Raw genomic sequence first — 21,250 nt, 5'->3', positions numbered from 1 at the left:
TTCTTACCATCTGATTCACTCTGAAAAATATAGATTTGTCCAACAATAGAGGCAGCCATTTAGTGTATTAATGGTGAGGGAACTGGTCTTGTAATAACTTGAAAGGTTTTGGATTTGATTCACAGCTGCCTTTGTATCCTTGCACAAGGTGCTTAACCTGAATTGCATCAGTAAAAAAAAATCCACCCTTATACATGGATAACATATAAGAATGTACTCCAACACAGAATGCTCCCACAATGTTACTTTACTGGCAGCAGCATTGTGAAAGTGTTTATAATCTCTGCTCAATGGAGAAATTTAGAGACAAGAGATTGCCATTATATGACTAAGTAGTCTTCCATGGGGGCAGTATTGTGTTGGTGCGTACATTAGCAATTATTCGGACGCAGATAATGAGCCTGTAAGCTTCGAGTTGGACAGTCCTGAACCTCCTGTCTGGTTCTTTGTTTGGGACTGTGAATATAGGACTTTACTCAAACGTCGACAATGAAGCATGACTTTGAGTGAAGGGTTGTGGCTCCTCTCTCTGCTTTTCCCCGTTCTGGCCGGGGGTAGTACCATCCCACGGATAAGTGTTTCACATCAAGGTAAGAGTCACCCCCCCCCCCCCCTCCAAACAAAGATGTATTCCCCTTTGAAAAATGTGTCTCTGCCTGTGTACGAGACTGCATACTACTGGCATACTACTGTACTACTCGTACTAAATTGTACTACATGGTATGCAGTTTCAAACATTGCCTGTGCCTGTTTATGTGTTGGATGCAGACAGGGGTTCAAGTAGTATTTTTATTTTATTTTTTTAAATGTATATTTTTTCTGTGCTCCATTGATCTTGCCTGGTGCTTTTAATCCTGCAAGGGGGGGCAGGTGGCTGGGATGTATGCTTTTGGGTTCATTTCATTTGTTCCAATACACCAGGCAAGATTAGTTAAATGCAGAAAAGTATCTGAATCCAAAGCAAATATTATGCAATAAATAATCATCACAAGAACAGTGATAAATGTGCAAGGGCCAATCTTACACAAATGGAAAAGTTTAAAAATGTAACAAAAAAGAAAAGAAACAAAACCGTGAAAGTGTTCCTAAGAATACTATACTTCGCTACTGTGTTGTAAAGCAAAATTGCTTTTGTGGGGTGCCCTTACATTGAGTTTGGACCATATTTAATGTAATAGATGGGGATGGGTGACTGTTCCAACTAGGGTCAAATTCCATTTTAGGTTATTCAATTTGAGAAATTAGTTGAAATTCAATGCGTGAATTTGAAAAGGGCCCATATTATTGAAAGGTATTTTTCTGTTAATAAATTTAATTTCAGTTTTTCAGCATATCCTGAACTGACTGAATTGAAGGAAAATAAGAGTAACCTATGTATGAGAGCGTTCTTTTTTGCTGTTAGATGTTACTCTAGCGCTGTTCAGAGCGGAGGGGGTCTATAATTACACTACGTTCCTGCTGCGGGAGGACTTGGGTGTGCTGTTCCTGGGGGCTCGGGATGCCGTCTACGCCCTGGACATGAACGATATTTCCCGGAAGAGGGCGGAGGTGAGCGGAGCGCTGTGCGGAACGCGTATCTACCGTTTCTGCGTTCAGTCCGCGTTGTAATTCAGCCGAACTCCCGGTGCTCCGTCGGGTTAACTTAAGCGTTTTTCGCTGCAGCTTCCCTGGAGTGTCGCGGTGGACGAACGGACACAGTGCTCGTACAAAGGAAAGCACTATGAGGTACGAAGGTACAGTGTGTATGACATATGGGGGAGGTCGGTTGTCCCTCTGAAAAGTCTAGCCCTAACTTTCTCTATAACTGCGCTGTCACATACCCAAGCCACAACCTTGTGTCACTGCTGAGGTAATAAGTTAACGTTGTTTCATATTATTTTCAAAGATGGAAGCATCACCTAAATACATATTTAGCTAAATACTCATCAAAATGTGTAAAACATTTAGGTAAACATTGTAATGGCAGCGCCTGAAATACACCTTAATTGTCATAATTAAGGGGTTCCTACCCAGGGATGAAATTAAGGGGTCCTTATTTTAAATTAACTTTCGTATTGAGGGCTGTGAGGACGATGTTTGCTTATTTCATAAACTGAGGGTTGACGTGTCTCCACCTGGTTTTGTTCTAGACTGACTGCAGAAACTACATCCGGGTCCTGCAGAAGGCAGATGATGACAGAATGTATGTGTGTGGAACCAACGCGTTCAGCCCCACCTGTGCTTACATGGTGAGTGTTCATCAGTGCTCATGCACCATTCACCTGCAGGGGACTGTTGATGCTTTTCTGGACAGGTGAATGAATGGTTTATCCTTTAGATACAGACGGGTGACAAATTATAGGAAAAACCAACATAGAGTCTTGGTAAGGTTTTGCGCTACCACAGGCCACCAGAACAGCTTCTGGGTGCTTGGCATAGAGGTCTGTGGAACTCTACCGGAGAGATGGGGGGAAAAAAAATATATATTTATATATATATATATATATATATTGGCGTTTTGATTCTGGTGGTGGAGAACATTGTCCAACACGTCAGTCCAAAATCTCCCATAGGTGTTCAATTGATTGCGATCTGGTGATTTAGAAGGCCATAGCATATGAGTCACATAATCTTCACCCCCATCAAAGCATTCAGTGACCCCTCCTGCCCTGTGGATGGGGGGAGACCACTCTAATCAGGATAAACCCCTCACAGTAACCATTAAGAAATACATTATCTGAACGCATCATATCTCAATGTTGTTCGTTATGTGTCTATTTCTGAAAATTAATTTAATGTATTTTTTACTGCCATTTTGACAGGTCCAGTGTGGCGTTTGGATTAATTGGCTTATATACAGTATGTGCCATCTGATAGGTGAATTTTTGGTTTTTGAACAGACATACTCTGAAGGAGAACTGAGACTTGATGAAAGATGGGACAGAGGAAAGGGGAAATGTCCCTTCGACCCCTTCCAGAGACACTCCTCCCTGGTGCTTGGTATTTGTCTTTCCCGTTTCATAATCCCTTCCATGTGTAACAGAAAGAGCTGAAGTAAACTGGGTTTCTGGGGAGATGAAAAACCTGGAGGCAGCCATTTCTATTTTGGTAGGGGCACAGTATTTGGGAAGGGCAGGATAGTGTGAGAAGTGTATTTTCTAGAATACATGGTTGAAGCCTGTATGACATTACATAGCTTGGTGTACAGACCAGACCCGGGACAAGCAATTATTTGAAGTACTATAATTCCATAGACCAGTAAAAATCCATCATATCACCGACAGTTTCAAAAGTATCACCTGTTCACCCCCATATTAAGAACACAATTCTTCTTAAATATGACTGTGTGTGTTTGTTAGTACAGTATGTCCTCAACAAGTCTCAGGACTCTGCTGGACAGATTAGATGTTTATCTAAGGATTTAAAAGTTTCAAGTGTGTGTTTTTCCTGGGGGTTTGGTGCAGTCCCAACATCAACAGACCGGTCTTGTATTACATGACCTTCTGAGAGTGCTGACATGACTTGAGTACGTTTCGGTTGCCAGGTCTGAGCCGGCTGTAATCGCTCTGTTTCAGACGGGGACCTGTACTCTGTCACGGCCGCTAATTTCATGGGTTTTGATCTGGCTTTAACGCGGACACCCCTGCGCACGCTGTCCACCAAGCCGACGCTGCGCACTTATGACTCCATGTACACTCTCAACGGTGAGAACATCTCTCTCATCCTCTCTACACAAACTGATGAGAATATAGAATGATTTTACATATTCAGTTATTGATTTTGATGATCTTCATCTTCATTTGCAATGATAATGTGACCTTAGAGTATTCAATAGATTATGAATTATTTTTGTACTATTATTGTAGAATATATACAAGGTATATATATATACAGTGCATCCGGAAAGTATTCACAGCGCTTCACTTTTCCCACATTTTGTTATGTTACAGCCTTATTCCAAAATTGAATAAATTCATTTTTTCCCTCAAAATTCTACACACAACACCCCATAATGACAACATGAAAGAAGTTTTTTTGAAATTTTTGCAAATTTATTAAAAATGAAAAACTAAGAAATCACATGTACATAAGTATTCACAGCCTTTCCCATGAAGCTCAAAATTGAGCTCAGGTACATCCTGTTTCCACTGATCAACCTTGAGATGTTTCTACAGCTTAATTGGAGTCCACCTGTGGTAAATTCAGTTGATTGGACATGATTTGGAAAGGCACACACCTGTCTATATAAGGTCCCACAGTTGACAGTGCATGTCGGAGCACAAACCAAGCATGAAGTCAAAGGAATTGTCTGTAGACCTCCGGGACAGGATTGTCTTTGAGGCACAAATCTGGGGAAGGGTACAGGAACATTTCTGCTGCTTTGAAGGTCCCAATGAGCACAGTGGCCTCCATCATCCGTAAATGGAAGAAGTTCGGAACTACCAGGACTCTTCCTAGAGCTGGCCGCCCGTCTAAACTGAGCAATCGGGGAAGAAGGGCCTTAGTCAGGGAGGTGACCAAGAACCCGATGGTCACTCTGTCCAAGCTCCAGTGTTCCTCTGTGGAGAGAGGAGAACCTTCCAGAAGGACAACCATCTCTGCAGCAATCCACCAATCAGGCCTGTATGATGGAGTGGCCAGACGGAAGCCACTCCTTAGTAAAAGGCACATGGCAGCCCGCCTGGAGTTTGCCAAAAAGCACCTGAAGGACTCTCAGACCATGAGAAACAAAATTCTCTGGTCTGATGAGACAAAGATTGAACTCTTTGGCGTGAATGCCAGGCGTCATGTTTGGAGGAAACCACTCATCACCTGGCCAATACCATCCCTACAGTGAAGCATGGTGGTGGCAGCATCATGCTGTGGGGGTGTTTTTCAGTGGCAGGAACTGGGAGACTAGTCAGGATTGAGGAAAAGATGAATGCAGCAATGTACAGAGACATCTTGGATGAAAACCTCCTCCAGAGCACTCTTGACCTCAGACTGGGGCGACGGTTCATCTTTCAGCAGGACAACGACCCTAAGCACACAGCCAAGATATCAAAGGAGTGGCTTCAGGACAACTCTGTGAATGTCCTTGAGAGCAGAGCCCAGACTTGAATCCGATTGAACATCTCTGGAGAGATCTGAAAATGGCTGTGCACCGACGCTCCCCATCCAACCTGATGAGGAGCTTGAGCTTGAGAGGTGCTGCAAAGAGGAATGGGTGAAACTGCCCAAAGATAGGTGTGCCAAGCTTGTGGCATCATATTCAAAAAGACTTGAGGCTGTAATTGCTGCCAAAGGTGCATCAACAAAGTATTGAACAAAGGCTGTGAATACTTATGTACATGTGATTTCTTAGTTTTTTATTTTTAATAAATTTGCAAAAATTAAAAAAAACTTCTTTCATCTTGTCATTATGGGGTGTTGTGTGTAACATTTTGAGGGAAAAAATGAATTTATTCCATTTTGGAATAAGGCTGTAACATAACAAAATGTGGGAAAAGTGAAGCGCTGTGAATACATTCCGGATGCACTGTATATATATATATATAGGTATATAGGTATATAGTAGACAGTAAAAGTATGAGCCACACAACATTTATGGCCATGATTTTGGGAAGATGTTCCAAGTTCCAGTTCTAAGTGGCAATACTTTTTGCACTATTTTGTGAATCTGCCCTTTTAGTAAATAAGAATGGGCCTCATCTTGCACGGAATTCTTAATGTGCTGATGTTGTTTAAATCAGGAGGGTTGGAAGGCTATGACCGGCCTTATTGCTCAACAGCGGTTGTGGTCAACTGGGTTCGATGACATTTCCAACTGTGGGATGGGCGAGTTGCGAAATTGGGGAGGGAGGGGGGCAAGGCATGTTTTAAAATTTGAGCACGTTGGTGTCTGATTTCAGAGCCCGTCTTTGTGCACATGGACGTGGTTCGGGAGAGCGAAGGCAGTTCGGAGGGGGATGACGACAAGGTCTACACGTTCTTCAACGAGAACGCCGTGGAGTACGACTTTCCCGATGAGTTCATGGTGTCACGTGTCGCCCGTGTCTGCAAGGTAACCCCCAGCTGCAGAGAGGCTTGCGATCCAGTTACGCTCATACCCAGTGCAGTTGATAAATATTGCAGCGATCCGCTCCCAAGGCTCCTCCGCTAAAGGTATAGCCAATGTATGTGGTCAGGACTACAGTTTGCCCAGGGTTAATGGCAGCCTAGGGGTAAGACAATAAACCCCTTAACCCTTTAAGTTGTAAGATCACACACGTGATTAGATCTTAACTGAACATTCTAATGCTGATGTAACAATCACTCCTCCCAATTGAAATCAATGGAGTCTAAAACACTGACTTGGAATTTTGAATAAACATTCCAGGAAACCTACTCTTCAAAGTGTGATTAAGGTTCTAAGATCACGAAGTATGTGATTAGTATGTTCTTAACTGAACATTCCAATGCTTATGTAACAATCACGCCTGGCCATTTAAAGCAGTGGAGAAAAACATTCCAGAAAATCTACTGTCAAAGGTTTTAGTTTTGGAAAACCCTGATTATGTGCAAGGGGGACGTGGGTGGACATCGAATGCTGAGCAAGAAATGGACGACATTCCTGAAGGCCCGTCTGGACTGCCCCGGCCCGGAACCCAGCCTGCCCTACCTCATCCAAAATGTCTTCCTGCTGCAGCAGAGTGACTGGAGAAAAAGTGTCTTCTACGCTGTGTTCACCTCACAGTGAGTTATCCCTGCCTGTCTTCATGTCCGTGAAGGAGATGTGAGAGCTTTATGTAGGTTGTTCTCACCATTGCATTCGTAGCTGGCACTGAAAGTTTGTAGTAATGCCTGGTTTTCCTTTGTGCCAAATAGTTCATTGATTGTTTGTCACTGACTGGCCATTTCTGAATTGCATTTCACTCACCTGGTGCTCCACGTCAAAATTTGTCCTTGATTGGAGAGGAGGAATGGCCACCTCTGGAATTTGATTGGCCATCCCATGTGCCACCACTATTTTTCCACCTAAAATAGTGCATTATTATTGATTTAATATCTTAATATCTGTTAGCGATATTGTGCCCCCGCCCTTACTGAGTTTGTGAAACCAGCCACCCCCCACCCCAAGCCACCCCATGAAGAAAATCTTGGTGGCCCCCTGAGGGTCAGGAACATAAGCCTGTTAATATCTGGGGTCCTTCTTCTTGTGTGGCAGGGGTTCTTCGGACCTGTCAGTGGTGTGTGCGTACAGCACAGCCGCCATGCGAGACGTGTTCTCTGAAGGACATTACAAGGCACCAATCAAAGACACCTCACCTGTGAAATGGGCCACACATTATGGACAGATACCTGACCCCCGACCCGGAGCAGTGAGTCATCGCCCGTAAGCCCAGCTCAGACCAGTGATTCCACACATGACGAGCTGCAACTAAAACTCACCACCTGTGATCACCCAAGTGTGATCGCCCGCAACAGCAAGCGTGGGCATCAGACGTTCTGAGAGGGGTAGTTCACACTGCTGCAGCTGCTCTAAAGCGGTTTTGTCACTCCGCGAATCTTCGGCCTGAACTGGGCTGTGCTGTGGAAGTGTTCAGTTGACAGAGAACAAGCACTGGACACAGAAAATGTGTGCACATTCATATATGTAATTCCAGAATGATTTTAATTACAAAAAAAGATCAAATATATTACCAGCTGACAGGGTTCGGTCCCTGCTGAAAAAAACAGCTCAAGCTAGGTTTTGAAACAGCTGGTAGCTGGTTGACCGGTTCAGACCAGCTCCATATTCAACATGGTCAGACCAGCTCAAGCTATGTTTTCAAATAGCTGGTAATTTCAAGCTGGTCATAGCTGGATTTTACACCAGGGATTTCAATAACTGTCAAACCATGAATTATGTTCTTTGAGGATTCAGTCACAGTCAACTTCCTGAGCTGACTGACTTGAATTGGAATGGAGCCCAGGCCTGGCAGACAGCTTCATTTCAGTTTCATGTAAATGAACCTTGAGAACTTGAAGGTTAAGTGAGTGAGTGTGTTTGTGTGCTTTGGCCTGCGGTTCAGGGTATTACTGATGCAGCCAGGGAGCAGGGCATTCAGAGTTCCATGGATCTGCCAGATAAGACCCTGCAGTTTGTGAGGGACCATCCCATCATGGACGAGGCTGTGAGGCCCCTGAACGGGGGGCCCCGGCTCCTGAAGAGGGGCCCGCTCTTCACCCGAATCGTTGTGGACCGCGTGACGGCACTGGATGGGCTCAGCCATGACGTCATGTTCATCGGCACAGGTGCGCTATCCCAGAATGCTCGGACATGTGATGGACCTGTGTTCTGGTCCATCACACCAGGCAGTGATGCTTTTGAATGAGGTGTGCTTTGTTAGGGTTGGAGTGAAAACCCGCAGGATGGTAGATCTCCAAGAACAGCCCTGATAAAGCACAAAGCTTGGAAAATATCCAAATGTTACACAATATATATATATATATATATATATATTTGCCAGCATTCTAAAAAAATTGTTTTGCTTTGGTTGGTTGAACTTTGTTTTCAAATGATATCAGCATCTGAATCATGAATGCGGTGACAGTGTATCTGCTGGTTCATCCACAGAGAACGGGTTTGTGCAGAAAGCTGTGAACTATGATGGCGAGATGTTTATCATTGAAGAGGTGCAGCTGCTTCCTGTACCAGAGCCAATCAAAACCCTCTGGCTTTCTAGCGTGACGGTAACAACAAATCAACTCAAAATCTACCCTTTATTTTGAGTATTTTTAGCAGTTAAATTAGTAATGAAGAGGGGGTAGGGCTAATCTCTTGCAAGAGCAAGACCCATATGTCCAGTCATATTTATTGTTGATAAGTGGGAGTTGTCTTCCCCCAAACCCCCCACCAAATACTACTTATATTGATCAGGCAGAATTACTATTTCTTGGCTGAAAAATGGATTTCAATGAGAGGACCAGATCGGTCAGGCGTTTTCAATCTTTTCTGTCATAAGTTCAGTTCAGAAATATTTTCCCAAATCAATAGTCATTGCATATCAAGTTTAGCCAGGGAACCCCTACAGTGCCTTCATGGACCCCCATGTGTTAGACCCCCCCCTGTTGAAAACCCAGGCTAAAGGCAGTTCACTGTATTATGCAACATGTAACAGAACTCCCCCACGGGATTTTCTGCGTGTCGTTGTTGCTTCAGGGCCAGCTGTACGCGGGATCAGAGACCGCCGTGGTGCAGATGGCGTTGAGCGAGTGCGGCCGCTACAGCTCCTGCCAGGACTGCGTGCTCGCCAGAGACCCCTACTGCGCCTGGGATGCTACTGCAGCTCTCTGTGCTGCTGTGTCCAGCCTGGACTCCGCCTCAGACAGGTGCCCTGCACAGGCTGAACATACTGTGTAATTACCAGGGTCAAATACTGAATTGTTTTGGATTCAAATACTTTTTCTATGCTTTACTGGTGTATGGAACCTATGAAATACTCACCTTCTGGTGCTCCTGGTTGGCTCAATTGACCCAGACAAGCTCAATCAAGCAGAGAAAAGTATTTGAATCCAAAGCAATTACATATTTAATGCAGGTTTGATAATTACATCTTCAATTCCATTTTTCATAGCTAATGAAAACTATATCCATTCAAAGTTAGTTGTTATTGGTAGTGTATAAAGTGTAACATTTTGTGATTGTGGGCTAACAGTCAATGCCAGAGGCTGTGGTCATTGGAACGAAATGCAGTGTCATTTATGAGGTTGTGTGAGCGACTCACTTGTCTTTCAGGAACCTGATTCAGAGTTTGAAAGATGCAGACATCTCCACCTGTCCAAGCTTGGGTATGCTGACATGCAAATTACAACACAACATGCATCAGGTTTTATACCCTAAAATCAATGTAATTTGGTTCAGGAATAAATTCCATCTCTTATTTTTTTCTTTTTATCATGCTACTACCAGTGCATGAACAGCATTATTAATTGTAAACTGTAGGTTAAAGGTGTATAATGATGCATGAACAATGTGTGATTATACAGATACTATGTACAGTATATTAAAAGGCAGTGCCCTGCGTTTACTCCATATCTTTGCATTGCAGAGAGTGTGGAGCCCCAGAGCTACACGCTAATCCCAGGGAACAACATCCTCCTGCAGTGCCGGCCCGACTCCAACCTGGCCCAGGTGCGCTGGCTCTATGACGGCCAGCCGCTGGACCCCTCCGACGGGAAGTACTTCCTGTACCGCGAGGGCCTGCTGATCCGCGACGCCTCTGAGGGCGACTCCGGCCAGTACACCTGCCAGTCCGTGGAGCGGGTCGGAGGGAACCGGCACACCAGAACTGTGGCGGTGTACCAGCCGGGAGAACGGCCGTTACCCTCCACAGACGCCCTTCCCACCGAGACCCCGCCCACAAACGCACCACCCACAGAGGTCCCACCGACAGATGCCCCGCCCGCAGGGCCTGGCCTGATTGGCTTACAGGTGTCGGTGGCCATGCTGTCGTTCCTATTGGCTACCCTGTTCGTCTTTAATGTGTGCCAAGGCCACCTCCCTTTGACTGCGTGCTGTGAGGCTGTGAGGTGTTATAGGCCCAAAGTTACTCAAGTACAGCCTCTCAATATTAACTGTCCCCCAGCAAGACTGCCAAGCCACATGTTCCTCTCAGGAAACCCTGTCATTATGACTCTTCCAGAGTAGCCTTCACTGACAAAATAGAACAGAAAATATCACAGTTGAAATTTTCAGTTGAAGAAAGGGAATAATAAGTATATACAAATAAAAGATGTCAGCAGGTGTGTGTCCTGCCTTTAATTAAGAAGATAAGTATAATGAAGTAAAATAAACCTCAGTGTTCTGCTGTAAATCTTGCCAAATGGTTTCAGGATCAGACTTTACATGTAGGTAAACCATGAAAAGATAGTTCACAGAATCCATGGTTGGTCAGCCTAGCAAACCTCATGAACATGTAGTATCTTAATGTGAATTAATAAAACTTAAAAACTATGTAAGAAAAATCTACAGCAAAATGAAGTGTTGATAAAGACTTTCCGGTACACCCCGTTTTAAACGACAGCAGACTTTGTTTATATGCATTCTCTTTATTACATCATCTGGTTAAAAAGCTATGGACAACAACCACAAAACAGAAATAACAGAACATCATACAGTACCTCTAGACAAAGCAGTTATTGTCTAAACGACAGAAATTTAAAAAATTTAGCTGAAATTAATGCACATCTTTGCATCTTAACCTACTCCAAACTCAAGTACAGATTCCAACTCTTACAAATGAAAATGGTGGACAGTGCAGTCTGAGGAGCGGTCCTTTTCATTACAGAAATGTGTGGCGGAAATAAAGTTATGACCATTGGCCACTGAGGCAACCCTTTGACCATTGACCTTTGACCTGGGGCCTGTACCACAAAGCAGGATTACTGCGTTGGCCGGAAAACTGAGTAAAACCCAGACCCTGCCCAAATCTGGAGCATGGACTGAAGTAAAAATAGCTTTATTACTCTGTGCAGTTATCCAGTAACCCTGCTTTGTGGAACAGGCCCCAGGTCACAGTTAGCTGTGTAATCAACTGCTTTAATGTAAAATGTTGGTTTGAAAGGGTGGAAACTCTTCTCCGATTGGCCCTGCACTGTGCTGGGCATGTTATACTGTCCAATGAGGAGGTAGGTTATTGTTCTGACTTTAGTTCAACGGGGCATTCCTCTGTTCCACAGCTCCACCAATCATCTGTCACCACTACACAAATACTGCCTCAGTGCTTGTGTGCTCTGGGTATGTACTTCCATAGGTTAGACTAAGCCAGATCTACATGTCTTTCCTTATATTTATAAATTAACAGATTCCATGTCGGTATTGAAAAAAGGTCAAAAATGTGAAGATGGAAAATGTAAAATTTAATCTCAAGTAAATTTGTTCCAATTCGTCTTTGAGTCTTTGAGCACAACCTAAAACATATGATTTACAAGGATGTTGAAGAAAGCATCTACTGAAGTCATATTGATGAGTAAAAATTTTTTTTTAACTTTGGCTTTGTAGAACTGTTGGCTAGCGGTGTGAACCATTGATCAGCTGTGTGAACTGTCGGCTAGCTGTGTCAACTGTCGGCTAGCTGTGTCAACTGTCGGCTAGCTGTGTCAACTGTCGGCTAGCTGTGTCAACTGTCGGCTAGCTGTGTCAACTGTCGGCTAGCTGTGTGAACTGCCGGCTAGCTGTGTGAGCTGTCGGCTAGCTGTGTGATCCATTGATCAGCTGTGTGAACTGTCAGCTAGCTGTGTGAACTGCCGGCTAGCTGTGTGAACTGTCAGTTATCTGTGTGAACCGTTGGCTAGCTGTATGAACTGTCGGTTAGCTGTATGAACTGTCGGTTAGCTGTATGAACTGTCGGCTAGCTGTGTGAACCAGTGGTTAGCTGTATGAACTGTCGGTTAGCTGTATGAACTGTCGGCTAGCTGTGTGAACCAGTGGTTAGCTGTATGAACTGCTGGCTAGCAGTGTGAAGCATTGGTTAGTAGTGTGTTGGTTAGCTGTGTGAAGCATTGGTTAGTAGTGTGTTGGTTAGCTGTGTGAAGCATTGGTTAGCTGTGTGTTTGTTAGCTGGGAGTTAGTAAGCTGTGGTTAACCGCTTACCCCAGCAGCAGTGCAGGAGAGCCAAAAGTGCTAAATGGGTAATACATTAATATAATATTTAGCGATGCGTTAAATAAAAAGGTAACTTAACTGGCAAATTCCCCCTGTTAGCTCCTCATGCTCAGTATACAAGCTATAAATTCAACCCAGCCAACAAGCAGGTCACATACTGTAGGAGGGGGGGTTGTGTTTGTGCATCGCTCTGAGAAATAGAACACGTATACAACCACACAAATGTGCATTACCCACAATCCCTCCCACACACCCAACCCCACTTTTCTCCAATCAGTCTCCTTTCTTACAGAGGCAGCAGAGCTGGCATAGCGGTAGTGTAGTGTTTTTCTGTAGCTGTGTCGCCCTGATCTGGGCCGTGCGAGACGCCTGTGAGGTGTTAACTGGGCAGAGCTGAAGTCCTGCATTCACCGTGCTGATGAGAGTCCTGGACTGAACCAGAACACCCCACCCTGCGGCCACACAGGGGTCAAAGTTCACAAACTGCTCCAGCCATTCACAGCGCAGCGCCACTCTCCTCTGCCTGCGTTTCTGAGCTGAGGGGTGAAGGGGGTGGGGAGAAAGGGGGGGGGGAGAAGAGAGGAGGAGAGGCGTGGGGAGGGGAAGGGCGCAGGTGCAGGCTGCTCAGCTCAGGGTCTTGATGCTCTCCTGCAGTTCCGGCTTCAGCAGCTGGGGCCTCTGTCCCCCGGCAGCGGCAATGTCAGCCTGAACCGCAGCGTCCCAGGAGAAGGTGACGACAGCCATCGGCACCTGAGAGAGAGAGAGGGGGAGGGAAAGCAGGAGAGGGAGGGAGATAGGGGGAGATGGGGGGAGAGAGAGAGGGAGGGAGAGAGGGGGAGAGCGTGAGCCTGGTTAAACTCTAGTCATAGAGAGCCAGGTTCTTGTGATTTCCTTTCAATCAGCAGCCAGTTTAAACCTTGAAATGTTGTGTGCAAAGTCTTTAGCCAAGCATTGATTCAGATGAATTGCAGCAAGTGCTGAAATTCTCCAAAAATATGCAGACACTGTGGCCCTCCTGGACTGAAGGCCGACATGTCGGATCCAGGGGTGGCAAATTTCCCCACACGGGGCACATTTCCCCACACGGGGCACATTTCCTCACACGGGGCACATTTCCTCACACGGGGCACATTTCCCCACACGGGGGACATTTCCCCGCACGGGGGACATTTCCCCACAGGGGGGACATTTCCCCGCACAGGGGACATTTCCTCACGGTAGGGCGCAGGACTCACCAGGCCGCACTCGTTCAGCGCCACCTCCTCGTCCTCCTTCAGTTTCTGCCCCCCCGGAGCCACCAGCTCAAAGGGCTGCCAGTCGTCTGCCAGGGCCTCCCGCACAAACTGGTACAACGCCGACACCCTCTCCCGTGCCAGGAACGTGCCTGCAGGGGAGAGCTCGTGTGAGGGTATGGGGACATATGATGGAGGGCTTGACACACACCCTGTAGTAGGGTCAGGCATCGCAGGGTGTAGCGTGTGTGTGAGTGTGCAGTGTGCAGTGTGTGTGTGTGTGTGGGTGTGTGTGTGTGGGTGTAGAGTGTGCGTGTGTGTAGTGTGTGTGTGTGTGTGTGTGGGTGTAGAGTGTGCGTGTGTGTAGTGTGTGTGTGTGTGTGTGTGTGTGTGTGTTAGAGAGACACACACCCTGCAGTAGTGTTCCCTCAGGCAGTCGGACTCTCAGCAGGGTGTAGTTGTACTTCTTCCTCTCTTTCTGCTCGTCCCGCTCACGCATAGCTTTCGTCCTCAGCATCGCACTCCTCTCCACCCCCTCCGTCCTGCAATGGAGCCAGTCCTGTCCCATCATTACTTGTACATTACATGTTATTTAGGTGGTGCTTTTATCCAAAGTGACTTACAGTTGATTCAACTAAGCAGGAGAACAACGTGAGGTTAAGGGCCTTGCTCAAGGGCCCAATAGCTGTGTGGCTCTTATCGTGGCTACACCAGGGATCAAACTTGGCGACCCTCTTCACTCACACTTTACTGCAGTCTTAACTCTCTCGCATTAATTCACACCAGGCTGCTGTAGTCTCAACACTGACATGTCATTTGAAAATGACACACAATTTCAATTATGGTTAACCACTGAGACTAAATCTTCAGCCATAAACTATAAATACACACTTTTATCAGAACGCCTTGTCCCTGTGGCCTACAATCCCTTCGCTATGACATGGCATTACACATAACTACAGGCTTGACACGTTAACTTGCTTGACTCTGTTGTTTAGATATTAAAAATAAAATAGAGTTCATTCTTGTATTATGATTTTATAGATCTAGCAATGTTCGTTAAGCCTTATATACCCTTACCTGCAATCTGCTCTATATAAGAGAGTCTGCCAGGTGCCTGAATAAAGTTCTAGAATCAAGTCAGTGCTCTAGAACTCTAGAATTGCGTTCCATTACCAGTAGTGACTGTGACATCAGCATTAGAATGTTCAGTTGAGAATGAACACAAGTTATGTTCAGTTAAGAATGTCCGGTTAAGAACATTGTAATCACACATTGTGACCTCACACCTTAAAGGGACGGAGTACAGTAAAAGCCAGCGTACCTGAGCTGCTGCTCCCTCTTCAGTTCCTCCGCTGTGCGGTTGTAGAAGTCGGGGGGCAGCTCAAAGCATGTGGCTTTAGGGGAGGGGCGGAAGGCCTGTGTCCGTCTGTCCAGCTTAGCCCTGATTGGCTCTCCGCTCAGCAGCCTGCCCTGCCTCTCCTTCAGCTGCTCCAGCTGCTCGGGGTCCTGCTCGGCCAGCACCAGGAACTCCTCTGGGTCCTCTGGGTCCTCTGGGAGAGGGGGGGCAGGGGCGTAGGGGGTTAGGAGTTTCACTCAAGCTTTTATCTGAACTACATCTGACTGTAATACACCTGGCATTATAGTACACCAGGCAGTCGTTGTTTCAGTGATTGTCATAACTCAACTCAAATGATAAAACATTTTTGCTACTTTCACCTGTTACACTTCAATTGTTTCACAGTGCATGCTTGACGCTGTGGTTAATGCATGTTACATAAGTTTTGGTGGGTGTGTGTGTGTTTGTGTGTGAGAGAGACAGTGTTTTTGTTAGTGTGTGCGTGCACACGTTAATGTGAGGGACAGACAGCCACCCAAGCTTTTATCTGAACTAGGCTTTGCAGGGCTTGTATCTTTACAGTGTATTTTTACATTCAGTGCTGAGGCTGTTGCACATGTACGGGGACTGCTCAGATGGGGTAACCGCCTGGCCTTCAGGTTATAACGGCTTTGCCTCGGCAGTGTGGTGTGTGACCGGACGCTGTAGCTTACCCCGTCCCTCCACAGGCAGGGCGGTGCTCTCGAACCCCAGGGCCTGCAGGAACTCTCGAGAGCCGTCCACAGAGTTCACTTTTTCCTGGGGGAGGAGGGGGGGGGTCATGTGAAGGTAAGTGCCCAAGACAGGATGGGAAGGGGGGGGGGGGGGGGCACCACTGTAGATGGGTTAAATCTTATACTTATTCTTCAGATGTTCAAAACTGGACTTGAAAAACCTGAAGGCGTTATCTCTCAAAAATCTAAAGATAAATCAATCTCAATAAGTGTGTTCGCGCTCGTATTGAGACTTGATTGTTTCCTTTACTTTTTTGCTAAATTAGACAAAAAAAAAAACTGCCAATGAAGTAAGATGGTGTCGACTCATTTCAAGATTGCGTATTTTGTTGGCACCAAATACACATCACCTGGACACAAACTGACCAGGACTTTGCAGTTTGCAGTCAGGTAGCAGATGTGTCACTCAGCACACAAACGCACCTGAAAGACCTTATTTCTGACTTTGATCTTCCTGTACTTCTCCTCTGTGGGGTTCTTATAGACATTGTCCAAGTACCTGAACAGAAATCAGCAAGGGAGGATCAGGTGTGTGTATGAAATCACTCAAATCTTCATACATTTTCAAGATCTTAAAGATCCAAGAAGTCATATCAATTCCTGGCAATCGCTGTGCACAACATCGTTCCGCAAATGTATGGGGTTACTGTTTCATATGAAAGTATGTTTCATATGAAAATGTGTGACCACTGTCTCATTTCGCTTTGCACGGCTTTTGTAGCTTTCAGTGTTTAAGAACTCCATTGCTTTTGATTACCAGTAGTGATTGTTACATCAGCATTAGAATATTCAGATAAGAATATTCTTAATCACACATTTGTATACCGTATACCTAAAATAAAACCTCCAGAACACGGAGCGAGCAGATAATCTGGTGTCTCTAAAGACTCCCCCCCCCGCCCCCCGCCCCAGTCCCACTGCCCCCTCAATTTCTCTCACTTGCTGATTATGTCCACAGCAGCCTTGACTTTCTCTCGGTCCTTGTTGAAGGTGTGAATCATCATGATGGAGGCTTCTACCGGATCCTCTTCAAAACACTGCAGGGGAGGCAGTGCGTTAGAACCAGCGCTATATCTGAGACCTGGGTAAAGCCACTTCATTAAATCATTAAATGGTTTGAAGGGCTGTTTTTTTTTTTTGAATGTCTTTTTCAAGATTCCAAGTCAGTGTTCTAGAACTCCATTGCTTTCAATTTCCAGTAGTGATTGTGACATCAACATTAGAATTTTCACTTAAGAACACTCTTAATTGAACTGAACGTTCAGTTAAGAACATAGTTAAGAACACATATTTGAGATCCCACACCTTAAAGGGTTGAGATTTAATTTGTAAATAAATTTTTAAAACAATGCAGCAGATCACTGAGAATTTTCAACTGAACATTTTGCCAACATGAAACTAGATGCTTCCATATACAATTTCAATGCAGTTATACTAGTGTCAAAAGGGATAAAATATTTCAAGTAACTGTTTAGCTTAGGTTTGCTATCTCCAGAATTCATAGTGTACAGGACAGGGAAGCTTGACTGAAACCATGCAAGGGCACTTCTGTTTTATATACTTTTGTTTTAATCACTTTTCTACTGTTCCTGAAACTCCCTAAATTTAAATTTTCAGGTGGTTTCTTGTTCTGTCTTGTTGAGTTGCACAAGAGCGAATAATGGCAACAGCTCCCTATATCCAAGCAGGTGTCAGAAAGGGGTGGGGCTAGAGAAATAAGTTCTGACATCACCTCATGTCACACCAAATCTGCCCAGAAAGAAAAAAGGCTACAGGAAGATTTTCTGTACATTAACAGAAGTGTGACTAGTAAGCCATCAAAATAAAGGTGTCGGAAACACACTGTGACATTCCCTTTTGTCACAACTTTACTCTTATCCTCTACAGCAGCATCCAGATGTGGATGTTAACGTTAGCTATGGATAATTAGATGAACTATGTTCATCACAAATGGCATCGGAAGCTGAAAACGTATCACACTTATTAGCTGAACCACCACAAGTGATAAAATAGAACACTTTTTCTCCAAAAAAGCGAAAGGTTAGCTTATTTTTCTCCAGTTCATGGTTCTGTAACAGCATATATCCCTCCTTCTGTTGAACTGATGGCATGACCCTATTCAGCACCTACCTACATTCAGCACCTGTCATATCTAACAATTACTGTAAGCAAATGCCAGGCTTTTATTGTAAGCAAAGGCTCAACATTGAATTCACTCAGCATGGAAAAGGGGTACAAATATATCATAATTAACTTTGTTCCTATTGTGTTTGACAACTTTAAAAAAATACTTTGCCAAGATAACAATTGGACACATAAAACGAATTGAGGATCACCAAAGAAGTACAGTATTACACTTATTTCCACTGCTGGTAATACACTGAAAACAATAGAAACAATTCCTCATGTGAAACATTAAACATACAACACAGATCGTATGGCAAACTTGTGACTGCCTGGGCACTGTGCCAGACTATGGGATACCTACCATAAGAATGGCTTCTTTTATATGCACATCCCTGTCGCTCTTTGTTAAGGTGGCGCCCGTGAGAGGACATGTGAAGTACACTCCCGGAACTGAGAAAGCGGTCGGGTCCTTAACTGGCACCTTGGAGCCCTATGACAGGGATGACATCGCAATGGGTTTCTCTGCTTAGGATCAGCGAGTGGCAGATGCTGTGTTTGAAACTTGCATACTTAGCATACTACATTTCAATGAAAATCAGCCTGAAATTCAGGACGAGCAGAACGCTAGTATGAGGTTTCGAACACAGCCTAATAATTGGCTAATTATCCAGCATCAGCAGTTCCTTGCCTCTGTAGCCAGCTTCTGATCAGACGCTAATGCTGAAGCTTCTGCCTCAAGCTCCTTCTTCACTGAGAGAGAGAGAGAGAGAGGGAGACATTCATAGATCAAGTGTAAAGGGCACAAGGTTATCTACTCAAAAAAACAATATTTACTTTTGTGCAATAATAGCAAGCAGTATGGTGTATCAGTTCACTGCACACGTGTAGTTAATCACTGTCAGGACCAATACAGAATCTTTCAGTATCTGCACCATGCATCCCATTGTGAGTATATCAGCAGAATACACTACTGTGAATCACATTCCAGCCAGTTGCAGCGCTCCTGGTGCAATCTGTTCCTACAATGGTGTCAGGCTAGCATACACACAGATGTCACGATATTATCTACCTGCTTCATAAATCACCCTTATCCAATGCACTTGTGTATGTATGTGTATGCTCTACACGTTAGATCCGTTTAGTCCAGTGGAGGGTCACTGGAAATCCAGGTTAAGTATCTTTGTTAAAGGCATAAAAGATTTACTCATCAACAGGACTTGAAGCTAAAGGCTTTTGGTTGCAAATATAGTGTTGTAACGACCATGCAAGGCTATTTTTCCTCACCCTGAAGGCGAATGGAATCCTGCGACGTCTGTAGGCGAGGACGATGCTGCTGCTCGACCCTGGCCAAGGCTGCCGCCCCGGCTTTCTGCGCTCCGTCTGTGGGGGCATGGCGGGGCTTGGCAGGGGCGCTGCTTCGCGCCACGGGAGCCTTAGAGCTACACGGAGGACAAGGCAATATAGCACTCGAAAAAATACACCGTTGCTGGATTCACTGTGCTAGCTATACATCCCGTGGTCCAATGAATCCTAATGGTCGTCCATGGATTAGCAGACCACTAATTAGGGTCATTCTTAGCTGTTAATTCCGCTGGCGGCGGTCTTCGCCATTAACTACTTAATGCACTCACTGACGCAAACATGAGCCTTACAACTGCGGAAACAAGCTGTGTACAGGCGATTAGAATAGACCATCAACATATCATCCCTGTAAATTCAGACAAACTGACAATAAATCACACGAATTACACTTTAAGCGGTAGAACAGTCAACTGCAGTTCACACAGAATAACAACCAATGTGATTTAATATTCTAATGGCTAACTAGGGCGTGCGCCTGGTTTGAAGGGTTCCAGCCTCAACGATGACAGGAACCAGCCGCAACGAGGACTATAACAACCTGCTAGCAACCTTCAGCTAAGCTGCTAACAACTGCTGGTAAAGTTTGTTCACCTGTCATCGTCCGTTAGTTTCTTCCCTGGTCCAGCTGACTTGAACTTCATGTCTTTCTTAATGTCCTCAAAGAACTTCTTCATGTCTGTTTGTTATAGCAAAGAATGAGACGGAAACTAGTTATAAATGACAGGTAGGGGAAGAGAAGACTGCAACTGACAGCTAAGCGTGAGATACTCGTGTTTACATTTGGATTCTAATCGGAATAAGGAAGCGAACCGGAAATTGAGATTTCACCGCGCAAACACAGAACAGACATGACTACAGCAACCCCATCTGGTCCGGTAGTGTAATAGCAGGAACTCGCTCAGATAGCATTCCAGGGAAGAAATACTGTATCTTCTATTTAAAGTGTGAATTAGACCAAGAGAAAGAACAATCGAGGAATGCATTATATGTATCAGAGGGAAACATACATACAAACCAAATGCAAATGAAGTAGATACATTTTAATACAGCACAGCACATGGTGTTACATTACATGATTACAAAGGGCATAGGTTACATAGGGCAGCCTGTAGCCCTGCATTGGTCCAGGGGAGGATTGTCTCCTGCTTAGTCTAATCAACTGTACGTCGCTCTGGATGAGAGCGTCTGCCAAATGCCATTAATGTGATGTAATGATTAACTAATAACAAGGCAGCCAGGAAAGGCATTCCAGAATCGAGGGACAAGGGAACAGAGAGCCGCAGCCTCTTTTTATAGCGGAGTCTACAACATGACGGGTTCTGAATGGCTTCTGAAAAGCAAGGAACTAATTTAGATAGGCAGGGGCACAGTGCCAAAAATATTACATGAGCTAGAAGTTGGTCACAATAAGTGAGTTACAAAATATATTTTTAATTTGGCTGTCAGTCGGGCCAAATTTTCTAGGACACGTGTGATGTGGGCAGATTTTATAGGTTCTGGAGAGATTCCTGGTACTAATCAAATTTACAAGCTGTTGACTACATACATAGCCTCCAGATATGGTGGGAGGAACACAAAAATCTATATCTATATTAGTTTACTAATAATGAGTGCACTAATATAGTTATTTTCTGTGATTGGTAACTAAAAAAGAGATTAAGGCTTTCTCGGTTAGAAATGTTTAGATAATGATGATAATGATATCAGCACATTTTTTGGTGAATGAATGTTATTTTTACAGATGTAAATGAACACCCCATTACATTTTTTTTGCTGTTTCATTTGAGGAACAAATTCAAATTGTAGGTCCCAGGTGAACACGAATGAAAGG

At 44.7% G+C, this 21,250-nt stretch overlaps 2 protein-coding genes across 2 annotated transcripts; one reads left to right on the top strand and one right to left on the bottom strand.

Moving 5' to 3' along the window:
* The first annotated feature begins 644 nt into the window (after positions 1-644).
* LOC133126055 (semaphorin-4E-like) lies at positions 645-11,043 on the top strand. The gene is made up of 14 exons (XM_061237856.1): positions 645-660; positions 1,403-1,548; positions 1,663-1,725; positions 2,130-2,228; positions 2,880-2,979; positions 3,555-3,683; positions 5,871-6,022; positions 6,524-6,693; positions 7,166-7,319; positions 8,013-8,235; positions 8,558-8,673; positions 9,143-9,314; positions 9,700-9,771; positions 10,032-11,043. The coding sequence occupies exons 1-14, from the start codon at positions 645-647 to the stop codon at positions 10,628-10,630; spliced, it is 2,211 nt and encodes a 736-aa protein (XP_061093840.1). The 3' UTR covers positions 10,631-11,043.
* On the bottom strand, positions 11,012-20,196 carry LOC133126088 (UBX domain-containing protein 6-like). Its single transcript, XM_061237912.1, has 11 exons — positions 20,011-20,196; positions 19,342-19,496; positions 18,746-18,807; positions 18,419-18,547; positions 16,870-16,967; positions 16,354-16,429; positions 15,871-15,955; positions 15,143-15,371; positions 14,230-14,360; positions 13,822-13,970; positions 11,012-13,336 (listed from the first exon to the last, which is right to left on the bottom strand). Exons 1-11 carry the CDS (start codon positions 20,091-20,093, stop codon positions 13,211-13,213), a joined length of 1,323 nt encoding a protein of 440 aa, XP_061093896.1. The 5' UTR covers positions 20,094-20,196; the 3' UTR covers positions 11,012-13,210.
* Positions 20,197-21,250: the final 1,054 nt, after the last annotated feature.

Source organism: Conger conger, chromosome 4, assembly GCF_963514075.1.
Source record: "Conger conger chromosome 4, fConCon1.1, whole genome shotgun sequence".
NCBI lineage: Eukaryota > Metazoa > Chordata > Actinopteri > Anguilliformes > Congridae > Conger > Conger conger.
Note: the sequence above shows the minus strand (reverse complement) of the source record. Positions and strands in the feature narration are given on the sequence as shown.

Excerpts from the sequence above, each read along its gene's own strand:
- LOC133126055 (XM_061237856.1), top strand. Across the intron at positions 6,694-7,165 it reads TACGCTGTGTTCACCTCACA|GGGTTCTTCGGACCTGTCAG; the intron begins GTGAGTTATCCC and ends CTTGTGTGGCAG. Across the intron at positions 8,674-9,142 it reads TCTGGCTTTCTAGCGTGACG|GGCCAGCTGTACGCGGGATC; the intron begins GTAACAACAAAT and ends TTGTTGCTTCAG.
- LOC133126088 (XM_061237912.1), bottom strand. The coding sequence starts at position 20,093 with ATGAAGAAGTTCTTTGAGGACATTAAGAAAGACATGAAGTTCAAGTCA. Across the intron at positions 16,430-16,869 it reads GCTGTGGACATAATCAGCAA|GTACTTGGACAATGTCTATA; the intron begins GTGAGAGAAATT and ends ATTTCTGTTCAG. Across the intron at positions 13,337-13,821 it reads CGCTGAACGAGTGCGGCCTG|GTGCCGATGGCTGTCGTCAC; the intron begins GTGAGTCCTGCG and ends TCTCTCTCTCAG.